Source organism: Leptonychotes weddellii, chromosome 4 (genome assembly GCF_054177405.1).
Source record: "Leptonychotes weddellii isolate Sample4059 chromosome 4, ASM5417740v2, whole genome shotgun sequence".
NCBI classification, from domain to species: domain Eukaryota; kingdom Metazoa; phylum Chordata; class Mammalia; order Carnivora; family Phocidae; genus Leptonychotes; species Leptonychotes weddellii.
Genome location: NC_138372.1, coordinates 156469335 through 156491267, shown reverse-complemented (window position 1 = coordinate 156491267; position 21933 = coordinate 156469335). Strand labels below are relative to the sequence as shown.

The window sequence follows — 21933 nt, the reverse complement described above, 5'->3', positions numbered from 1 at the left end:
ATGCTGCAAAACCATCTTGTACAAATTTTCTTCCCTCGTTTGGTACACAACACAGCCCAAGTATAGAAAGAACTTCAGTTTCTAGAAATATATAGACTAGTCTCATTTTTCTCATTTTACCCCCAAAATATTCCTCCCTTAGACATTTAGACTAGACCTTAAACTTGACTTGCATCACCTGATAAAATTCCTACCAACAGTGCTGCTTGCTGTTCCCAGGCTTGAAGCGCTTTAGGTTAAGACACATGACAATACAAACAACAGCATGCACACACAAAGACAGACTCTAATCGTTACCTTCAGCATAATTAAATACTTACAGTCAGCAGCAGTAAAATTGGGCAATGAATCATAACTTTTCTCACTGTTCATAATGTCCTTTCAAAAAGAAAACAATTAAAAATTCTAAATGCAAAATGGTCCTTAGATAAAAACACGTGAATAAATATGTATTGCGATAGCCAAACAGAATAACAACAATTATTGCCCGAAGCACTGAGATTAAAGTGTGCAACCTAACGCATGCATGCCACATTGTGGTACTTGCTACGTGGTCCCAACCTAGTAACTGATGATCAGACCTTCAGGTCAGGGTTTCTCCCAGCACTCTTTGTGAATCCCAAACATCTGCCCTGTAACTTTCTGCCCTCTGGAAGCTAAGCAAGGAATACCTCTTTTAGAGCTCCAGGTTCCTGCCCCTCCATCCCTCACGCCTGATCCTAGATTCATGCCCTACAAGAGGGGCATGATGTATCACAGTTCCATCAACAGGAATCTGAGACACGCATTACCGACAAAGACTGTAACCACTTAGTCATCTTTGCTCCTACGAGACCCAACCACCGGCATGGTTAAACTCAGTATCCAGCTTCTTCCAATCCCATCTGTTTCTCCAATAATAAACCAACTGTTTACTGTGGAGATAGGGCCTATTTTCAACCCAGGAGCTACACCCAATGGTATAAGAACAGAAACCAGAGAGCAGCAAGCACATGGATATAACTGAAAGCTGGTAAAGGGGGAAAAAACCTTCCCCTATTATCTCTCCTAAACCTTGTGGTCAATACCAGCAAAATAATCAAAGAGACAGCCACAATTATTCTACTTACTGATTAGCTGCCACGTTCATTCTGCTGCCCTGGTTCTAGGGAAAAGGGACTGACAGAAACCAGGGCTGTCGGGCCTTGAGCTTTACGCTAATCTTTCCACCCAAACAGGGACACAGAGATGCGGGAGACACAGGACGGCCTAAGTGCTTGTGAAGAAGGGGCTCAGGGAGAAAAGCAAAGGGAGCTCCTGCAAAGGAAGCCACGTCGGAAGGAGATGCCACTGTTTCTGCACGCTCCCAGCTCCTTCAGCTCCAGGCCCCCTGCTCTGGAAGTGGCGAGTGGGCCCAAAACAGCAGCGTTCGGATAAAGTTAAGTAGCAGCTGAGTACTAGAAAAACACTGCCAACCTTCACATACAGCTCACTTAAAAACAGTATACTTGGGGCGCCTGGGTGGCTCAGTTAAGGTTAAGCAGCTGCCTTCGGCTCAGGTCATGATCCCAGGGTCCTGGGATCGAGCCCCGCATCGGGCTCCCTGCTCAGCAGAGAGCCTGCTTCTCCCTTTCCCTCTGCCTGCCACTCTGCCTACTTGTGCTCTCTATCTGTCAAATAAATAAATAAATAATATCTTTAAAAAAACAAAAGCAAAACAGTATACTTAAAGTTACTCGACACAGGCCTAAAAACCACCTTTGGAAAAACGCTAACACCCAAAAGTTAATAAAAATGGCAAGAAATTAGCAGCCAGGACTACAGATCTATTTCTCTTTTTCTAACACACATGTATTGCGTGTTGGGTTTATAATCATTTATTCTTTCTCTAGTCAGAGAATAGTTAAACTTAAGCATTAAGTTTCTCTGAACGCAATGTTCAATTCTGTCACCCACATCTTCAACCTTATGCACGTGTTAAAAGCAGTCGGTTTTATAGAGACTCTGCTAACATAAATGACTAATGCTACAAGAGCACAGAAGAAAAACAGGTACCTTTCGACTATGAAAGCCCGGACAACAACAACTCCCTGTACAGTGTGGATGACACAGTTAGCTTGTAACCAACACTCCTTTTTCCACTGTAAACTCAGAAACAATGCCCATTGGGGCTAAGACGGGCCCAGCCAGTCATTATTGGCTTCGGCATTGACGACATGTAGTCCTGTCCCATTCCTAATGGCCCACGTACACCGTAAACTCACCTCCATGATCCCGGTATAATACGAAAACGGTGTTATCCTCAGGCCCTTTACCATTATATCTGACAGATGGTAAGGGTACAGCATGAGATGATCACGACTGTACTTTAGTAATTCCTCATAGTATTTGCGTTCATCTTTCTTGACATGTTTAACTGGGGAAAGAGAAATTTTCCATTTTGAGGTGTCTTACAGTTACATATAATTATAAATGCAATAAGAACTACTTTACAAACCAACATTAATTAAAAATAAAAGCACAGTAGTTGGAAGAGAACAAACAAAACGATCTAAGTTGGAACAAAGAAACAATTATGCCACAAAAAACAGACTTCAGAGTACACAAGCGGAATCTGTAACAGGACAGATAAGTAGAGAAAGAATTCTTACCAAATCAGAAAGCCAAGAAAGCAATCGTGGAATGTCCTCTCCAAAAGATGCAAAACGCAAGCTAGAATTCATCAAATCCCTTACTATATAACAAGAGAGTCAAACTGAATGGTAGTTTTCAACGAATCAAGTCTATTTCAAAAAATCATTTGATAATTTTTGTTTTTTAAACGTAAAAAGGCCTCTGACTTCCATGAAATACATTTAAATAAAAAAACTATCTCTGAACTACTGTGCTTAAACTGAGAGTAACACACAGACAGGAAGACTAGCAGGGCAATAGAACAGACTAACCAGTCATCTGACAAGTAAAATGCAAACATTTAAGGAGAAAGCTAAAAAAAAACACAACCAACTATGCTTAAAACGTGTTCTAATTATTACAGAGTTTTCAAACTTATATTTGGAAAATTTATGGAAAAAAAATCCCACAAAATTCAAACTCAAAAACCACTAAGAACTAATGTACTTCTTCTCTTCTGGCTTATTTTCTCACCTAAAATGAAAAAAGTACATCTGAATTGAGATTAATATTCTATAGGTAAAATGAAACTACAAATGATACTCTAAAAAAAAAATAATTTGAATCAGATTTAGAAAGAAAAATCTACTTGCTAATACAAATTGTTGTTAGGTGGGATGGCTCAGTACAGAGCTTCTTAAATGTCCATATGGAATAATTTCAGTACTATGAAATATGCATTGAAAAGATAGGACAGATTAATGAAAACGGTAAATAGCAACAGGCGTTTCCACCTTGATGTAAAAATGTCTCTACTTACCTAAGTTGTTTCTATATCGTAATTGATTGCGGATACTGTACAGGACAACCTGCTTTTCATATTCTCTCTGTGAATTTCCAAGACTCTAAAAAACAAAAGTACTTTTTCCTCATACAGTTTCAAAACCATGCCCCCTAATTTTATCCTAATACCTCTAATTTCCAGAACAAAGAATATTTTCTTAAATATTATTATACTAATTTTCATGCTATAATATTGAGCAAAAATTCAGTGTGTTTATTTTCAGTTTGCCTTTCTAAAAGGACTTACTGAAATTACCTAAAGTATTTAATATCAAATAAAAGAGCAATCTGAGAGCATAACTTCATTAAGTTAACAAAAAACTAAGTTCTACTTAAAAAGATTTCTTTCTTGACTGTTCCTAATTTGTGTGTGTTGAATGAATGGATGGATGGATGGATGAACGGATGGTTTCTTGCACTTACGTATTTTTTTAATTTCAGAGTGACAACTAAAGACAGATCCCTGTCTGCTAATTATTTACATCTGAGGGCTATGATTATTAAAAATTAACACTTCTGGAGAATGTACATTTCAAATGTACCTCTAAATGATGACTTTTTTTTTTTAAGATTTATTATTTATTTGAGAGAGAGTACGCGCACACATGCAAGCGTGGGGAGGAGCAGGTGAGGGAGAGCCCCAAAAAGATGACTTCTTAAAAACATCAGCTCCTGGGCGCCTGGGTGGCTCAGTTGGTTAAGCGACTGCCTTCGGCTCGGGTCATGATCCTGGAGTCCCGGGATCGAGTCCCACATCGGGCTCCCTGCTCGGCAGGGAGTCTGCTTCTCCTTCTGACCCTCCCCCCTCTCATGCTCTCTCTCTATCTCATTCTCTCTCTCAAATAAATAAAATCTTAAAAAAAAAAAAAAACATCAGCTCCTACGGTTTTGTTAAAAAACATTTAGACAATTTAGAATTCTAATACATTTTTTAATGAGCAAAAACCTTTCTAGCTGTGCTTCGGTGTTTTAAATTCAAAACTGGGCTCTCATAAAAGCAAAGAATAAGTATGTCCGATTATAGTCAACATCATATTCAATGTGCAACCATAAACTGATTTTAACATGACTGCTCTCCCCCCTCTAATTACTAGGCATGATCTTTCCAAGACGCTGTAATATAAAATTAGACATCTTAGGAAACTAATGGCAGAAAGATCAGAGGATTCAGTTATCATATTTCCTACTCACAGGTCTGAAAGGCGAGGTAAATGTTCATACACCTACTTTCACCCAAGGCAATCTTCACAAGACAGGTAAGACTCACATTTGAATAAACTGGCACATAACCGGACCCACTGGTGGGATATATTTTAACAAAAAAGTGATGATGTGAGAAAATGAAAATCTTTCTTCCTGCATCTAAATCAATTAGTCAGTCTATTACAGGTTAAACTGTGACCCACACTACTGTCAGAATATATGTGCTTTTATTTTTTCCATCCATTTTAACATTTCCAGTGGTTAGGAGCAAAGTTCATCATAGAGAAACTACTCTACATCTTCTATGCAGCACCAACGGCCGGGTCAGTAGCCAAGATGCTGAGGGGAATTAATATACTGGGCTTGCTGTAAAACTTGTAAAGGGTTTTCTCTAGCTTTGCTGCCAGATAAGTCTCTTTCTCAAGGAACACAAAACACACACGCACACAGCACACGGTTTTGCTAGAACCTGAGCAACTTCCACACTTGAGGTTTTGCTCTTCTGTTTTAAAATAAATCTCTTAATTTATCCCAACTTACAACCATGTTCTCCCTTTCTAACCTCATGCCTGGGAACTCCAGAACAAAAAGTATAATCAAGCCACTCATACAAAATATAAGAGCCTATTATTTGTAAGTCAGTTAGAGAATGCAACGTCTAAACATCTAAGCCTTTGTGCCAGGAATTAAGTAATGACTGATCCTGATCAATCAATACATACGTGTACCCACAAATATCTAAAAACTGTATTAGTTGATTTTGTTCTTCACTACCCATATACATGAAATATAATTGCTTTTGTTCACAAAGATTCTTTGGCTTCTCTCCCACTCCTACCCCAAATTTCCCACCGTTCACATTTTGAAACACTGTTACCACTACAGGAGGCAAACTAAAAGAAGGGTCATTTTACCCTGGGTCGTGCTGACCCTTCAGAAACACTGACCAGGTCTGACAAATGAAGCCGAGCTGCATATAAAAGGCACTGTAACAGATGCAGAGACACAGGTGCTGGCTGTGAAACACCCATTGTGCATCAGATTATGCTAACAGCAGAACGAATGGTTTTCTAAAGACTTTGCTCCTACAAACCCCAATCACAGCCCCCCCACAAAAAAGATACGCACAATTTTTTAATTGACCTTTCTTAGATGATACAGAACCTCATTGTTTTTGAATAATGAATACAAGATACAGATAAGCTACAGAAAAACCTTGAAATAATGGCCTTATCTACAACTTTTAATGTATTTTTTTTAAAGTCTTGCATAGCCCATACCGCATAAAAACATTTCATCTCATCCATATAAAAGCTACTGGTTTTACGTACATTTTGTAAAAATCTGAAATCCCCTTCCCGCTTTACACTTCTAAAAAAAATCTGAATTCACCTTCCCCCAGTTTTCAGAAGTGGCAAATGAGTCATTTCCAAATTAAAGTCATCAAAGCTTACTGGAAACTCTATCAAAGTATTTAATATCTGTAATGGCAAAAAACAAATTCTTTCCGTACAAGAACTATTTCCCACTTTTAAAGTGACTGAGCTTTAGTCCTGGAAAAATACCTCTGACTGATACCATCACTCATTCGCTCCAAAAATATTTACTAAAAGCCAACCATGCGATAGGTGCTCAGAATACAAAAGCAAAACAAGTAATGTAAGCAGCAAATGCAACACAGTGGGGTTAAGTGCTATGGATGAGAAACAGTGCTGCGGAGGGTCAACTTCTCCAGATGTAGAAGGTCAGGGAAACCTTCCTGGAGGAGTTCTGACATTCAAGAAGCTACAAGTAATCTACAGGAGACAGGCAGTACAGGATTGAATTGGCCTTTTAGAAATCTCACCCCAGTGTAGTGTGAGGAATGAATGTGAGGGAGTCCTACACTGAGGAAGAGAGACCAGATAGAAAGCTGATGTAGCAACTGAAGGTGGAGCTTGATCTGGGCAAACAGTAGTAAGGCTAGATAAAGTCCAAGGAAGTAACTTGTACAGATGGGTTTTCCAAAACCTTCTACAAGTGGAAGCTTATCCTAAGCTAAAACAGCTATTTTTTAAGTGATCTTACCAAAACAAATTTTAATTTAATGTCACATTTCTACCTAATTATAATACTGATCTGTGATTATTTTTAATAGTCTTGACTAAGTATTAGATATGCTTTTGCCAATACTGAGATCAATTATTCATGCTGAACATAAGTGAATCATCCATCTTTCTTCCATTATGCTACATTTATTTTTGTGAAAGGAAAAGTAGAGAAAAGATGGAAACCAAGAAAAGGACTGTTGGGTCTTCCAGTTGTCTTTGGATACACCACAAAACCCTAAAGAACAGAAGTACCAAAGCCCTCATTCAAGCTTAACATGAGAAACTTACTCTTTCAAGTTTAGAGCTTTGTTCCTCCAAGTCAAGATAAATGTCACATGGGCAGCCACTGACAACCGCGAATTCTTAGTTCCTTTTATCTTTCTACTTTCTTGTTTGTTGGGTATCTTACAGTGAAAGCACTTTCCTTGCCACGTGATGTATCGCCAGAACCTTAAATTATTCATTTCCCAGTACTATGCCCCCATGCTGAGTGAGGAAGCAAACTAATAATCCTATACCATCACCACCACCATCCCAAATTTTCCAAATATAACTGCCCAGCACCAACGGAAAACAGAATTTCACTCTCAACCAAGTAGAAAGGGAGGAACTTGAAGATCAATCTATGGCCAGAGAAACAGTGCCTTATATGCAGCATGTATCACTATCTTCGTAAGATTCAACACCACCTGTCACATTCAGTACTTGTTCATTTACTTGTTTACTGTCCTTCTTTACTAAAATGTAAGCTCCATGAAGGCAGGGTCTCTATCTTGTTGACTTGTGCAAACTACAAGCAGCTAGAACAAGGCATAGCATGCAGGTGTTCAATTAATATTTGTTGAGCAATTGAGTAAAAATGACACTCAAGCAGTTGAGAATTAACCCTCAAGAAAAAAACAAAAACAAAAACTCCCGTCACTCTCTTGTTGAAACATCTCTGGTAAACCTATCCTGCCTAGAGGATACAGTCCAACAATCAAAGTAGGAAAGCGCCTTCAAAATCTGGCCCTGCCTGCTTTTCCAGCCTTACCTGCTACCAACCAACCTCCACTCACTCACAAAATCCCACCTCCAAACACCAATATACCCACACCTCCACCTCCCGTGATACTAAGTTGCTAGCTCCTCTCAACATGCTCTTTCACTCGTTCAAGCCCTTAAAATAACTTTCCCTCTCCCCGGAAAATCTTACTCCCTCTTATCTCTCATTCGTCCTTTAAGGCCCAATTTCAATGCCTCCTCCACACGGGCTCCAGACACTCCCCGGACAATTTCTTACTCCTCTGTGTGCCCACATATACTACAATGCAAGTACGTGTGAGCGGCTATCATCCTGTAACGTATTCACTTGTTTCTCGTCTATTCCCCACCATCCTGAAGTTCTGGAGGTCAAGGGCCGTGTTAAATAGGTTTCGCAAGCGCCTAATCCAGTATCTGGTTTTAAACGAGGCTACGGGCAAAAGTGCCAAGCGAGTCCATCCCATTTAGCAACGGCCCCATCCTGCCCCTGTGACCCCAGAGCCGTCCCCTTCGAACCCCTGACCTGCGGGACCATTTCCCAGAGACCGCGGCGGGGGAAGGGCGGGAGTCAGCCACGAGGGGCAGCCCCGGCCCCGCGGGCAAGGTGAGCAGGTGACGGCAGGGCGGAGCCCCGACCCCAGGTTCCAGCCGTACCTGCCTCACGTTGGCCGGCAACTTGCTCCAGGGGTAGTTGTGCCGGATGTGGAACTCCACGTCTATGTTCATGATGCCGGGAGCCCGGCAGCGGCCGTGACCGCAGCTGCAACGACGCCTCCCGCTTGCCCACCCTCGGCCTATCGGGGAGCCCGCGGGAGGCCCCGCGCCTCACACTGCGGAAGGCCGGGGCTGCCCCATCGCCAGGGCTCCCGACAGCTCGGCGCTGCCGGGCCACGGGGCACAGGAGCAGCGGAGATCCGGGGAAGGAGCGCCTCTGCAGCTCCAAGTTTCTTCCTAGTTTCGGCCCGCCGGAAATGGCTTTGGGCTTGCGTCACTTCCGCCCGCTGGCGCGAGGCTGAAGGGCCGGGACACCGACTGGCCTCCTGCCCCGCCCCCAGAGTGTAGGGGGCGGGGCAAGAAGGTGGTGAGGCGAAGCGCCGGGTAACCGCCCCCTGCCCGCGCGTTTGGCTCCTCCTGTCAGTCTCTGGGTGAATAAAGATAAATTCTTGGGTCTGCATTGCCATTGTTGGATGTCCCAGTTTTCTCCAGTTTCAGGCACTGGAGTAAGTTGTCTAAGAATGATGGGCTTGGGGAGGAAGTCATAGCTGGCTTCAAATAGTGGAAGAGCAATGAGCCCTCCTCCCAAAGCCAACCCTGAAGAATCTCTCCAGTCAGTGGGGTTGGAGAAACTGGACATCTACAAGCAAAAGAATGAAACTGGACCACTATCTTACATCATACACAAAAATAAATTCAAAATTGATTAAAGACTGTAACACCTGAAACCAAAAATGCCTAGGAGAAAATATAGGCAGTAAGGTCTTTGACATCAGTCTTAGCAGAATTTTTTGGACCAGTCTCTTCAGGCAAGGGCAACAAAAGCTAAAATAAGCAAACGGGATTACATCAAACTAAAAGCTTCTGCACAGCAAAGGAAACCATCAACAAAATGAAAAGGCAGCCTACTGAATGGGAAAAGACATTTGCAAATCACATATCCAATAAAGGGTTAATATCCAAACTATAGAAAGAACTTCTACAACTTTGTATTAAAAAAAAAAAAAAACCTGCAAGAGGGCAGGCACCTCCAGGAAGGCCTTCTGGCTTTGAACAGGGTACCAGCATGTCTGTGCTTCGCTACCTCAGAACCCTGTCACCGCTGACAGGATTTTTACCAAATGTAAATTGTTGTCTCACCGGCCATTGGAATTCAGAGCCTTCTTAGCTTATTACAATGCCATCTGCAACAAGGAAACAGGCCAGCTCAGCCAAGCTGACAAGGAACTCGTCATCGTAGTGACCAGCCTGGCCAACAAGTGTCCATACAGTGGGGTTGTCTGCAGTGCCGGGTGCAAGGTCTACTGGAAGAACCCAGTGCTCCCTGACCAGGTCTGTGTGAACTGGAGAAAGTCTGACCTCCCTGCTGGAGTTTGCACTTGCTCTTTCCCGAGCTGATGACATAACAGATGACCATTTCAAAAAGCTCTCGAGGTGCAGGGCTTCAGTCGAGAAGATGCCTGGGATATCGCTGCTATTTCAGCTTTTTTTCCCCATGTCCAACTGCCTGGCTCATTTTGTCAGTCTGGTTCCCAACAAAGAATTCTATTTGATGGGCAGAACCAATGATGTCAAAGACATCATAAGGGAACCTGCTGCTCCCAAAGTATAAAAGCCTACACAGAAAGACCAGAGTTAACATTTCAGGCACATTGCATTATAAGGCATCAGTTAGGAAGTAATTTTTTAAACACATCTAGTCAGTGGATTCGGGGAGAAAGTAAATGAATTTGCTCCCTGCCTGCTAGATCAGATAGATCCTAAGTGTTGGGGAGATCCAGGGACATGTGATACCAGGGTGTAGGGGAAATGTTTGCTCACTTCAGGGAACCTTTACCAATGGTTTCCCTGTGTTGTGATCTAAAAGGAAGATCAGGGCAAAGAAGTTCAAAGGATGCTTTAGACATTTCTGATGAACTGATATCTGTAAAGTTGAGCAGTTGAAGTTGAAAATTTTTTAGCACTCCAAAATAGTGTTACATAGGAATTGGTCTATATAGATTGTGATTTGCAGTCAGTTCCTTGTTAACATGACATGGTTGTATTTAAAGGCTCTCAAAGGCAATGGGTAAAGAGGAGCAGTCACAGGTAAGTTAATCTATCTTTAGTGCCTGAGTCTCAATGAACTTCCAGTAATTTTTTTTTTTTTTTTACTGATGGGTTTTAAAATCATGGCCATCTCAATAGAATTTTAGTCCAAATGTAATTTATCCTTATTTTAGGTTTTAGTAAAAATTATTTGGAATAAGTGAGGACTCACATTTTAAGTAGAAGCATAAGAAAGAAAGAACCATAAAAACCTGGCATTACTGAATGGTTCTGTGTGTTATAGCCACCATGCCCTTTTTTGGTTATCTTCTCAAGAATCATGTTCGTTATCTGACTGATAGAGGACATGCAAACCTGCAAAATTTTCTTCTCCCATTTGGCTTCTCCAGATTCTCTAAATTGTTAGTGAACATTTCTTAATCAGTTTGGGGACTATGGTGTGTTAATATGGTGTGTGAATTGCCTGAATGGTGAAATCTGATTATCTTGAGGCAGCACGAACTTTCATCGTAGAGCTTGTGTTTTTCTGTTGGGACTATATCTTAAGTACCTTGGAATATGTAACCTTTTACAATTGTTTTATTTTACCTATTAAAAATTAATAAAAAATTTTATTAAATTTTTGAATTTTGATTAAAAAATGGACAGAGGATTTGAATGGACATTTTTCCAGAGAAGACATACAGATGGCAAACAGACACATGAAAAAAATGCTCTACGCTACTCATCATCAGGGAAATGCAAATCAAAACCACAGTGAAATATCACCTCCCACCTGTCAGATGGGCTTTTATCAAAAAGACAAAAAATAACAAGTGTTGGCGAGGATGTGGAGAAAAGGGAACCTTTGGGCACTGTTGGTGGGAGTGTAAATTGGTGCAGCCACTATGGAAAACAGTATGGAGGTTCCTCAAAAAATTAAAAATAGAACTACCATGCAATCCCACAATTCCACTTCTGGGTATTTACCTGAAGAAAATAACAACACTAATTCAAAGAGATATACACACCCCAATGTTTATTGTCATATTATTTACAACAGCCAAGATATGGAACATTATTCATCCATAAAAAGGAAGGAAATTTTGCTATTTTGTGACAACATGGATGGAGCTAGAGGGTATTATGCTAAATGAAATAAGTTAGACAGAGAAAGACAAATGCCATATAATTTCACTTATATTGGAATCTAAAAAACTTCACTTATATGGAATCTAAAAAACAAAACAAATGAACAAACAAGACAAAACAGAAACAAACTCATAGATACAGGTAAACAAACTGTTGACTACCAGAGGGAGGAAGTTGGGGGCGGTGGGTGGACAAAACAGATGAAGGGGATTAAGAGGTACAAAGTTCCAGTCATAAAATAAGTAAGTCAGTGGGATGTAATGCACGGCACAGGGAATATAGTCACCAATATTGTAAGAACTTTGTATTGTAACAAATGGTAACTAGACTTATTGGGGATTGTTTTGTAATGTATAAAAATATTGAGTCACTGTGATGTACACCTGAAACTAATAAGCTATTGTACGTCAATTATACTTCAATAGAAAAAACTTAATCTAGAGGTGCCTGGGTGGCTCAGTTCGTTAAGCGTCTGCCTTCAGCTCAGGTCATGATCTCAGGGTCCTGGGATCGAGCCCCACATCAGGCTCTCTGCTCAGCACGGGTCTGCTTCTCTCACTCTCCCTCTGTGCTTTCCCTCTGTCTCTCTCTCAAATAAAATCTTTATTTAAAAAAATAAAAAACTTTATCTAATTATAATTACATTAAAATTTCTTAACTTTCTATTCTTATAGCCCACTTCCATTGTTAGAAACAAGCAAAAAAAAAAAAAAGAGAGAGAGAAAGAAATACTATCTGTTCTTAAAGTCTTTTAAAATGTCCAGATTTCTTCATATGCATACTATTGGGAACTCCTCATGGGTATGACAAGTAATGCTAAATATAAACCCCCATATTTTCTTTAATTATAAAAAATTAAATGATGCCATAGCACATGTAATCAATATTTTTTAAATGATATACACCTTATTTAAGTCTACTGAGAATTTGATCTCTTGGAATTTGTGCTAAAATACTTTAAGAAAGCAAGAGTTCAGGGGGCGCCTGGGTGGTTCATCGGTTAAGCGTCTGCCTTCAGCTCAGGTCATGATCCCAGGGTCCTGGGACCAAACCCCGCATCAGGCTCCCTGCTCGGCGGGGAGTCTGCTTCTCCCTCTCCCACTCCCACTGCTTGTGCTCTCTCTCTCTTTCTCTCCCTCTCTCTCTGTCAGATAATTAAATAAAATCTTTTGAAAAAGGAAGAGTTCAGAAATAAAACACTAACTTTGAAATAAACCCAGATCTGTTACCTATTTAAAAATAAAAATGAAAAATCTCACAGCATTAGACCCCCTTTCCCCCACCAGTCAGTGAAGCAGAGGACAGGTAATCTGGCTTAGAGAGAATGTGGGCTCTCCCACGGGCCACATTCTTCGCTCCTCCCTTCCACCTCTGTTACGGAGACTGTCGTTGTGAGAACCATTCCACCTGCGCTTCATTTATTTTGGAGTGGAGAAATATTTCTGTATTCTTCTATGGTGAAAGTTAAAAAGAAAAGAAAAGAAAAAGACTGAAAGACCCAGCTGTCCATCCTCTCTTGCATTACACACTTCAGAAATTTTAAGACATTTGCAATTCCCTAAATATGCCAAATAGAATACGCCCTTTCTTGAATTCTTTCCCCTACTTATCTACCTGGAAAACTTCTCATCCAGACACTGTGACTGGAACACTAAAGAATCAGGAGGTAAGGATGGAGAAGCGGGAAGGGGCAAGAAAAATGTGGGACCGTTTTTCTCTCTGTTAGGGAGTTTCTAGGATTTTCTTCTGCAAATGATGGAAAGGAACTGAGAGTTACAAGTCTGTCGTAGAGAGAGGCAAAGGGATCCTCTTCACAGAGGCTGCGAAAGATTGATATTATAACATTTATCTCTAATACCGAAAATAATGTATTTCTGCCATCAGAAGTCAGTCTGTCAGAACATTTCTGGTGTTGAACATTCCAATATCAAGCCACATTGAAATGAACATTCCACTATCAAGCCACACAACTGAAATGCTGAGCCATTGTGATAGTTAAAGTGCCCACTAGGGGCTGATCTCACACAACATTTCTATACCTAAAACCTGCAAATTCTTCTCTTCCTCATTTCTATTGACTTTTTTAATTTTTTAATTTAAATTCAATTAATTAACATATAATGTACCATTAGTTTCGGAGGTAGAGTTCAGTGATTTATCAGTTGCCTATCACACCCAATGCTCATTACGTCAAGTGCCCTCTTTAATGCCCATCACGCAGTTATCCCATCCTCCCCCCACTACCCCTCCAGCAACCCTCAGTTTGTTTCCTAGAGTTCAGCATCTCTTATGGTTTGCCTCCCTCTCTGTTTTTATCTTATTTTATTTTTCCTTCCCTTCCCCTATGTTCATTTGTTTTGTTTCTTAAATTCGACATATGAGTGAAATCATATGGTAATTGTCTTTCTCTGACTGACTTATTTCATTTAGCATAATACCCTCTAGTTCCATCCATGTCATTGCAAATGGCAAGATTTCATCCTTTTTGATGGCTGAGTAATATTCCATCGTGTGTGTGTGTGTGTGTGTGTGTGTGTGTGTGTGTATACATATACATATATACATATATATATATATATACCACATCTTCCTTATCCATTCATTTATCGATAGACATCTGGGCTCTTTCCATATTTTGGCTAGTATGGATATTGCTGTTACAAACATTGGAGTGCTCCTTCATTATCCAAACCAATCTCTCAGGCCTTAAAGTCCTTGAAATTCTTTATTTATTGGAGCTTTGTCTCGCATATCTGATAGTACCAAATACTGTCAGTTCTTCCTTGGAAATTGATGCAGTTAGGACTACAGCACAGTAGTCCATCTGAGGTTTGCACAATCTCAAGGTCGCCACTGAGCCTAAAGTTTTCTGTGGTAGGCCAAATAAACAGGATAAGTCCATTGGCTACAAAGCATAGTTTATCCTTAATTGAAAGTATTTTCATAGCATCCATGATGAGGAGTAAAATCACATTTTGAGTGAATGGGATTTGTGAATTCCATAGTTGCTCTTCAATTCTGTTTCGTAAGAGATTGGACTAGCTGGAAAAATAAAGAGGACAAAGGGAGGAGCTTATGAAAACCTATGGAAGTGAGGAGGTATCTGGAGAGCTCTTCTCATTTCTCTTCCCCATTACTTCATCAAAGAAGTTCATTTAAGTATATGGATTAGATACAGAAGAAAATATTTCAATGCCAGATTTTTTTTTAACAGAGCAAAAAGAGGGGCACCTGGGTGGCTCAGTTGGTTAAGCATCTGCCTTCAGCTCAGGTCATGATCCCAGAGTTCTGGGACCGAGTCCCGCATCCCTCTCCCTCTCCCTCTGCCGCTCCCCCTGCTTGTGCTCTCACCCCCTCGCTCTGTCAAATAAATAAATAAAATCTTAAAAAAAAAAAAAAAAACAGAGGGAAGAGGGTAGTCTTAGGAGCATGAGAATGACCTGAGAAGTTTTTAAGATTACCAATGCCTAGACCTCACACCCGATCAATTACATCAGAATTCCTCAGTTGGAACCCAGGTGATTCAAAGCACAGCAAGGTTTGGTAACCACTTATCAGGCCTCGTCAGGCCTCAGGTACTCAATAAGCATTTGCTGGATTTGTAAAATGAGATTGAACAAAGATGACTTCTAATGTACATTCTAACTCTACAACACAATAATTCCATAGCCAACTAAAATAATTTTTTTCATATGCAAAATAATTCCTCCAGTCTGCCCCAGGCTTTTTTTTTTTTAAGATTTATTTATTTATTTGCGGGGGGGGGCCGGGGGGGAGAGAGAGAATCTTAAGCAGACTCCTCGCTGAGCATGGAGCCTGACATGGGGCTCCATCCCAGGACCCGGAGATCATGACCTGAGCTGGAACAAGAGTTAGCCACTTAATCAACTGAGCCACCCAGGCACCCCTGGCTTTTTTTGTAAAGAAATACACAAACATTTATTCCACGTTCATGTAGACCAAAGAAATCATTTCTCTACCCCCTTGATAACTGTTGGGAGAGCCCTGAGAGAAATAAAGAATTACACACTACTGGACTAGGGGAAATTATCTGAGTTCATGTTACACATGGGACATTGGTCCATTGCAGATCTTTTTAGCTTCTTTGGGTGTATTGTCACAGTGGTTTAGAACTTGGCTGAAATGAAATATTTTTTGTTTCCTTCTACATTATGTCATCCAAACTTTATACCTTTAGCAGCACGTAATCTCTTGATTGTCTAACAAGAAATAAGAGTTTATATACTAGCGTAAACTATGATCAGGGATTAAATTCATGTATGAGTGGGATTGCTTCATGATCTCTATTAATGACATTTGAGTGAGAGACAGGATACTTTCTTGGCTACAACTACAACTGATCCCAGAACAATGTAAATCAGCTATTTCTTAGCTCAGGTCTTTGTACTCTCACTTTGCAGAAATGTGCAATTCTCTTTCTTTTAGAATTTGTTAAATGTGGTTAGTGACATGTCTTCTTAGACTTTGTATAGCCTTAATGCGTAGTGATTTTTTTTCTTTTTCTTTCTTTTTTTCTTTTAAATAGGAAGCCAACTGAACCATGTAACCTGGTAAAAGGTAGGCCCAGGAAAGTGAAAGCCAGGAAAAATTAATTAAAAAGCCAACATCATCCATTTGCCTTTGAGAAGATAAGGATTATTACAAAGAAAGGCAAAGAGAAAGTCAAGGTTCACCATTGGAAATAAAAAATAGGATTTTTGAGTCTGAGCAAGATACTAGTCTTGAAAGCCAGGCTTGGTTGAGAAAGGTTTTCTGATTATTTTAGTTCCCACTGGCGTATCTTGAGGAGAAACAGAGGGAGAAGATGAAATCTTCAAGGTAGAGTATTTGCTGAATAGAAACCATTCCCCCAGTGAAATGACTGTATTTAATCAGGAAGAGGTTGAATTAAGAGCATCTTTACTAGTAGACTTAAAGCCCCACTTCCCACCCCAGTGGGGTGAGGGTATGAGGATGATTAAATCTAACTTTGAAAACCAAATAGCCCCACATTTTCTTTGTCCATATAGTCATGTATGAACATTTTCAACTCCCAAGCAGCTGCCAGCTTTAATGTGAGCCATGATTTATTTTCTGCACATGGAACATAAGAAGGAACAAGACTAAGCTGGAGAGATTGCCCCTCACTATCTGCCTTCCAAGACAGTGTTAATATCCACATGTTGAGATCCTTGGGTAGCAGACAGCAGGGCCTGTCATGAGGAGAAGCATGGCAGGTTTCCATGGGCCACTGAGAAAGTGGAATAACTAAGAAGACCCAAACCGTGACCTACTAAGGGCCTGGATCTAAAGGGAACTATGAGAATCCTTTGAAGGATTAAGTTCCTGTGGGATTCTTTTAGGCAGACAACCCTGATCCAGGCTAACAGAGGAAAGGGGGCAAGATTGCTTCATGGATTCGATCGATGAAATTAACATGAATGATTGCAATTAATTCCCAAATGTGAAAGAAACACAGAGCAGGTAACAATTGGGACTAAATAAAATCTCAAAGGAAAATCTCTCACTCTGTAAATAAGGGGAAGAGATGGGAAGACGCCACACCCAGATCTTAACCACCCTCCTGATTCTTGCAGCCCAATAACAGAAATAGAGTTAGCAATTGATTTTGTCTCACTGCCAAATAATGATTTCCAATTCTAGAGAAATACTAATTTAACAGAAGGATACATTCTTTTAAGAAAAATATGCTAAGTGCTTTCTATGTGCAAAGAACTATACTAAGTATTAGGGGATAGAGATGAATAAAGCATGATCCTTTCCCTCAAATGATTTACCATCTTATAGGGTTGAGAATCCAGGTACTTAATTTGATGGAACATAAAGGAGAATACAATGATGAGGATAAGATGATAAAGGGTCTAGTGGAAGGAAGTGGCTCTTCTGATTAAGGATTCTGGAGGCAATCACAGAGGAGGTAATGTTTTTGCCTAAGTAGATCCTAAGGGATTGGAGGGGAAGGTGTTTTGGCTGGCAAGGGATGATATGGAAGATATCATGGAGACCAGAGCACATTGAAATAAAAAGGATTGAGTGATGCTCTTGCTAATCCCTTTTGTCAGTGATTTAATGACCAGAAAGCCCCATTTGAGAGAAGAGCTGTCCTTCTTTAGCTCTTCAATGTTTTATGATATATTCGTATAGCATGATCATAATATTGATCTTTGTATTTAAAATACTAATAAACAAAAAAAGTAAACAAAAAACCCCAAAAAGTAAATCAATAAAATATGAATAAACAAATGGACCTAGTTTATAATCTGTCCTATTTTCACAGAGAAGCCCCCTCAAAGAATTCCAAACACCAAGTCAAGGAAAGAAATGTTTAAAGAAATTGAGATCACTTGTAGTTTCCTGCCAAGCATACAGCCACTGGATTCTAGAAAAATAAGAAGCCGGTTGCTCATTTTGTAAGTAAAACACAAAGGTCTATCACACGTGCATTAAAAACGATAGCTGGTATAAGCTGGTACCATGTATTTATTTCTGATATGAGGAACTAGACACACCTGCCATTAACAAAAAATGACACGATACCGTGCAGGAATACGCAGGAGAACATACCAGGGCTGCTTAGTCATCGCATTGCCTCCTGCTGATAATTATTTCTGGGCTCCTCACTGAGAGACTTCAGAATTCTCTAGACCAGAAGTTCTCAGCCAGGGGCAACTTTGTCCTCAGGGAACATCTGGCAATTTCTGGAGACATTTTCGGTTGTCACAACTGGAGAAAATGCTACTGGGATCTAGTGGGTAGAGGCCAGGAATGCTGTCCTAAAATGCATAGAACAGCCCCCACCACATACACACACACACACACACACACACACACAGAAAGAATTACGTGGCCCAAAATGTCAATGATGCCAAAGTTGAGAACTGTCCCCTAGATGACAAACCACTTGGCACGAAAGCACGTACTCTAGAAGCATTCACCCCCAAATTTCAGATTATAAATCCCAAGTCAGTTCTGAAGATTTTCAGTGTAATCACTGTACAGGAATCCACATCCACCCTAATGCTATAGTTGTCAGGGAGAGAGTATTCAAATTCTCATTTGACTATTTACTGAGTGACCTCTGGTTATTTAACTATTTGTGCCTTAGGGTCTCCATCTATAAAACTGGGGAAAATAATAGTAACTATCTCCTAAAGTTGATGTGATGTTTAAGTAAACAAACAAACTTAAAGTGCTTAGAATAGGGTCTGGCCCACAGCACTAAATAAATGTATTTTTTTTAAGATCTTATTTATTTGACAGAGAGAGAGAAAGACAGCACAAGCCGGGGGTGGGGGCAGGCAGAGGGAGAGGGAGAAGCAGGCTTGAGCAGGGAGCCCGATGCGGGGCTCAATCCCAGGACCCCCGGGATCATGACCTGAGAGCTGAAGGCAGATGCTTCACCACCTGAGCCACCCAGGCGCCCCTAAATAAATGTATTTTTGTCTTATTATTATTAATACTTGGCACAAAGAGAAATTTAAAATTTGCATTTATCTAGACCAGTTTCCAAAAGTTCGGTCATTTAAATAATAAACTTATTATTTCCAAGTATCATCAAAACTACTACTTTCTTGAGATTTTTTGCTAAATTGTCATGCTTCACATAATAAACTTTTTCTGTCATTCACAGGTTTCGTGTCTTCATTGTATTGTCCTAATACACATAAAATAATGCAAGGCTATCAAAGCAAAGTTTTGTGTGTGTGTTCCGCATAAGATCATCTGGGCTGCTCCGCTGGTAGACATACCACAATTAGAGGGCCGCCCCGTTTCTAGTAGATTGTCTCATTCATTTGGCTGCTGACTGTCTAAACATCTATGGATCTTACTAAGAGGCAGGGCTCTCCTCCCTTCAGCGAAACCATACATGGCAAATATTCTCCTTCTCAGGGGCCTCTGCAGTTAAGGCCTGAACATGTGCCTTCAGCTTTAACAATCAGACTTGCTCACGTCTGGGTCTGGATCAACAGCTGGTGACCAAAAGAAGCAGGCACGGTGTGTCCATGTTCTCAGTCTCAACAAGACACCCTCGCATGGCTATGGGCGCATCCAGCCCTAGCAGGCTAAGGGGGCAAAAATGGTCTCGTTGGTTCAAGATGACCCAGTATCCCGGGAATGCCCAGAATTGCAAACTCAGATGCTAGAGAAACTACACAAGTAATGTTGACGAGACACAGGAACCAGTCAGGGGGTGGTGGGGACTGTGCCAGCCTGAACACCCATGCCTCACCTAACATGGGCACCTGCTGCTCAGATCCGCGGTGGGATGCGAGCCCAGTGCTACCTGGTCTGATTTTTCAAGAGAAATGGGAATTCAGAATTTTGTGTGAATCTGATGGGCAACCCATTCAAAGTACATGAAAACCCATGGTGGGGGACAACACTGAGGGGCACATGCCTGTGAGTCAGCTTCAGTTGTCAGGCCGCCATCTGCCAAGTCCAGGGTCTTCCTAAACACTCTCACCTCTTACTGGCTCCTCAGTGGAAGGTTTATTGGGGGAGAAGTGAAAGTAGCTTCTCTCTACCCCTGCAATATTAGTAAGACTTCAAGTAGCTAATAAGATTAAATAATAATATCATTCTTATTAGTATTATTATTACTTAATAATAATAGTATTATTAGGTATTACATATTACTTAATAACATTACTTAAAATGATTACTTTTAAACATTATTAAGTAGTAGTAATAATAATAAGTAACCAATAATAGGAAGGCTTCAAAACTTCTAGATTTTCTACCAGCCTTCCAAGGAGAAAATCCAGTCCCTGAATAAAACACAATTCCACTTCTCTGTACTTTTGCTTGTGTTGTTTTATCTTCCTTTATGAACCCCACTTTGCCTGATGATCCCCTATTTTTCCTTCTAAGATCTGTTCAAGAGTCACCTCCTTCTGGAAGCCTTTCCTGATTTCCGCTCCCTTTCCTTCTTCCCTTACTCATTCACCTTCGATTAGGTCCCCCAGAGCACCAAGAGGTAATATTCCAGAACTTTCAAAGACAGTGTCTTTGCCCCGATTCTCTAGCAAACAGATGGATAAAGCACATGCTAGCACTCTCACACAATCCCAGGACACTAAGAGTGAAGGGGAAACAACGTAAGGCAGGAAAGGCCCGAAAGCAAATGCAAAGTACCGTGGTCCTGAACGGCCTACAGCTTCTCAAGAAAACAGTCAGTTGCTTAGTCCTGTGTGATGCCTCTCAAGAGGCAGTATGAACCGACTGCACCTCAAAACAGTTACTGGGGGGCAAAGGGGTGAAGCATCTGTTGGCTCCTGCCTGTCTGCAGCCTCCCATTGGCCAAAATCAGGGCTATGAGACAGTGACTCCCGCAAAGGAGGAGTGTTGGTGCTCGCCAGGGCTGGGGCTGCCCGAGGGCACGGGGGAGGGGTGCTGCAGTGAGCGTCCCGCAGGCTGTGCATTTCCCAGCAGGCTGCGGGCACCATGGGTCTGTGAGCCAGCACCTCCTCCAGGTCCATGCTGGTGTTGCCCCACCTCAACTTCCGGGGGTCAGCCGGCATCTTATGCCACGTGGGAGCCCACATCTTTATCATTTATGATGAAGATGCGTACACTCTCATCCCCACTGTCCTGATCACCCTGTAGGAGCCCCGCTTTTCCTTATTGGGCTAATTGGTAGCTGTGCCACAATCCCAGAAAACCGCTGAGGACTTGCCACATTTGTCATCATCCTGCTCTTGGCTTTTGTCACAGAAGTCGTTGTCATGGGTTGGGGATACATTTACAGAGCAAAGGCTGAACATGAGGATGATGGCGGCATTCAGACAGTGTGGGAGACCTGCAATGGGACGGCCACGGATGCTGCTAGCTGGGCGGGGGATTGCGTACAGAGACAGCGGCACTGTTGTGGAGCTCACAGCAACTCAGGCTGGTTCAAAGAAACCAAACACCAGAGTGTCCCTCTTAGCTGTGCAGAGGGACCGTCAGCAGCTGTCCTGGCAGTCTGGCCCAGCCCTCTGACCTCTCTGCCGAGGGATACGAGGCTCTAGTTGTAAAGAAGCTACAGGAATTCCTGGCGCATCTTATCTGAGCGGCACTGGCATCGGCAGCTATCCAGCCGCTGGGCGTGCTGTGTGCGCGCATCCGATTGTGCCCGAGGAGTCGAGATCCTGCTTAGGAGCTCCTCATCACCGGTGGAACCTCTGCATGGTCGAAAACGCATGCCTGTACGTGCACCCCGATGTTTATAGCAGCAAGGTCCACAATAGCCAAACTGGAAAGAGCCAAGATGTCCATCGACAGATGA

General features: G+C 41.4%; 1 protein-coding gene and 1 pseudogene across 2 annotated transcripts in view; one reads left to right on the top strand and one right to left on the bottom strand.

Moving 5' to 3' along the window:
* The window catches only part of FAM91A1 (family with sequence similarity 91 member A1), a 43486-nt gene extending 34757 nt beyond the window's left edge, over positions 1 to 8729 (bottom strand). For both annotated transcript variants that reach the window (XM_006737714.3, XM_081816509.1), the window contains exons 1-4: positions 8406 to 8729; positions 3413 to 3497; positions 2244 to 2395; positions 321 to 378 (exon numbers count right to left, since the gene is read on the bottom strand). In XM_006737714.3, the coding sequence (XP_006737777.1) occupies positions 321 to 378; positions 2244 to 2395; positions 3413 to 3497; positions 8406 to 8477 (367 nt within the window). In that variant the 5' untranslated portion in view covers positions 8478 to 8729. The remainder of the gene's footprint in view (positions 1 to 320; positions 379 to 2243; positions 2396 to 3412; positions 3498 to 8405) is intronic.
* Positions 8730 to 19743: 11014 nt separating this feature from the next.
* LOC102743088 (tetraspanin-3 pseudogene) overlaps positions 19744 to 21933 on the top strand; it is a 3727-nt pseudogene continuing 1537 nt past the window's right edge.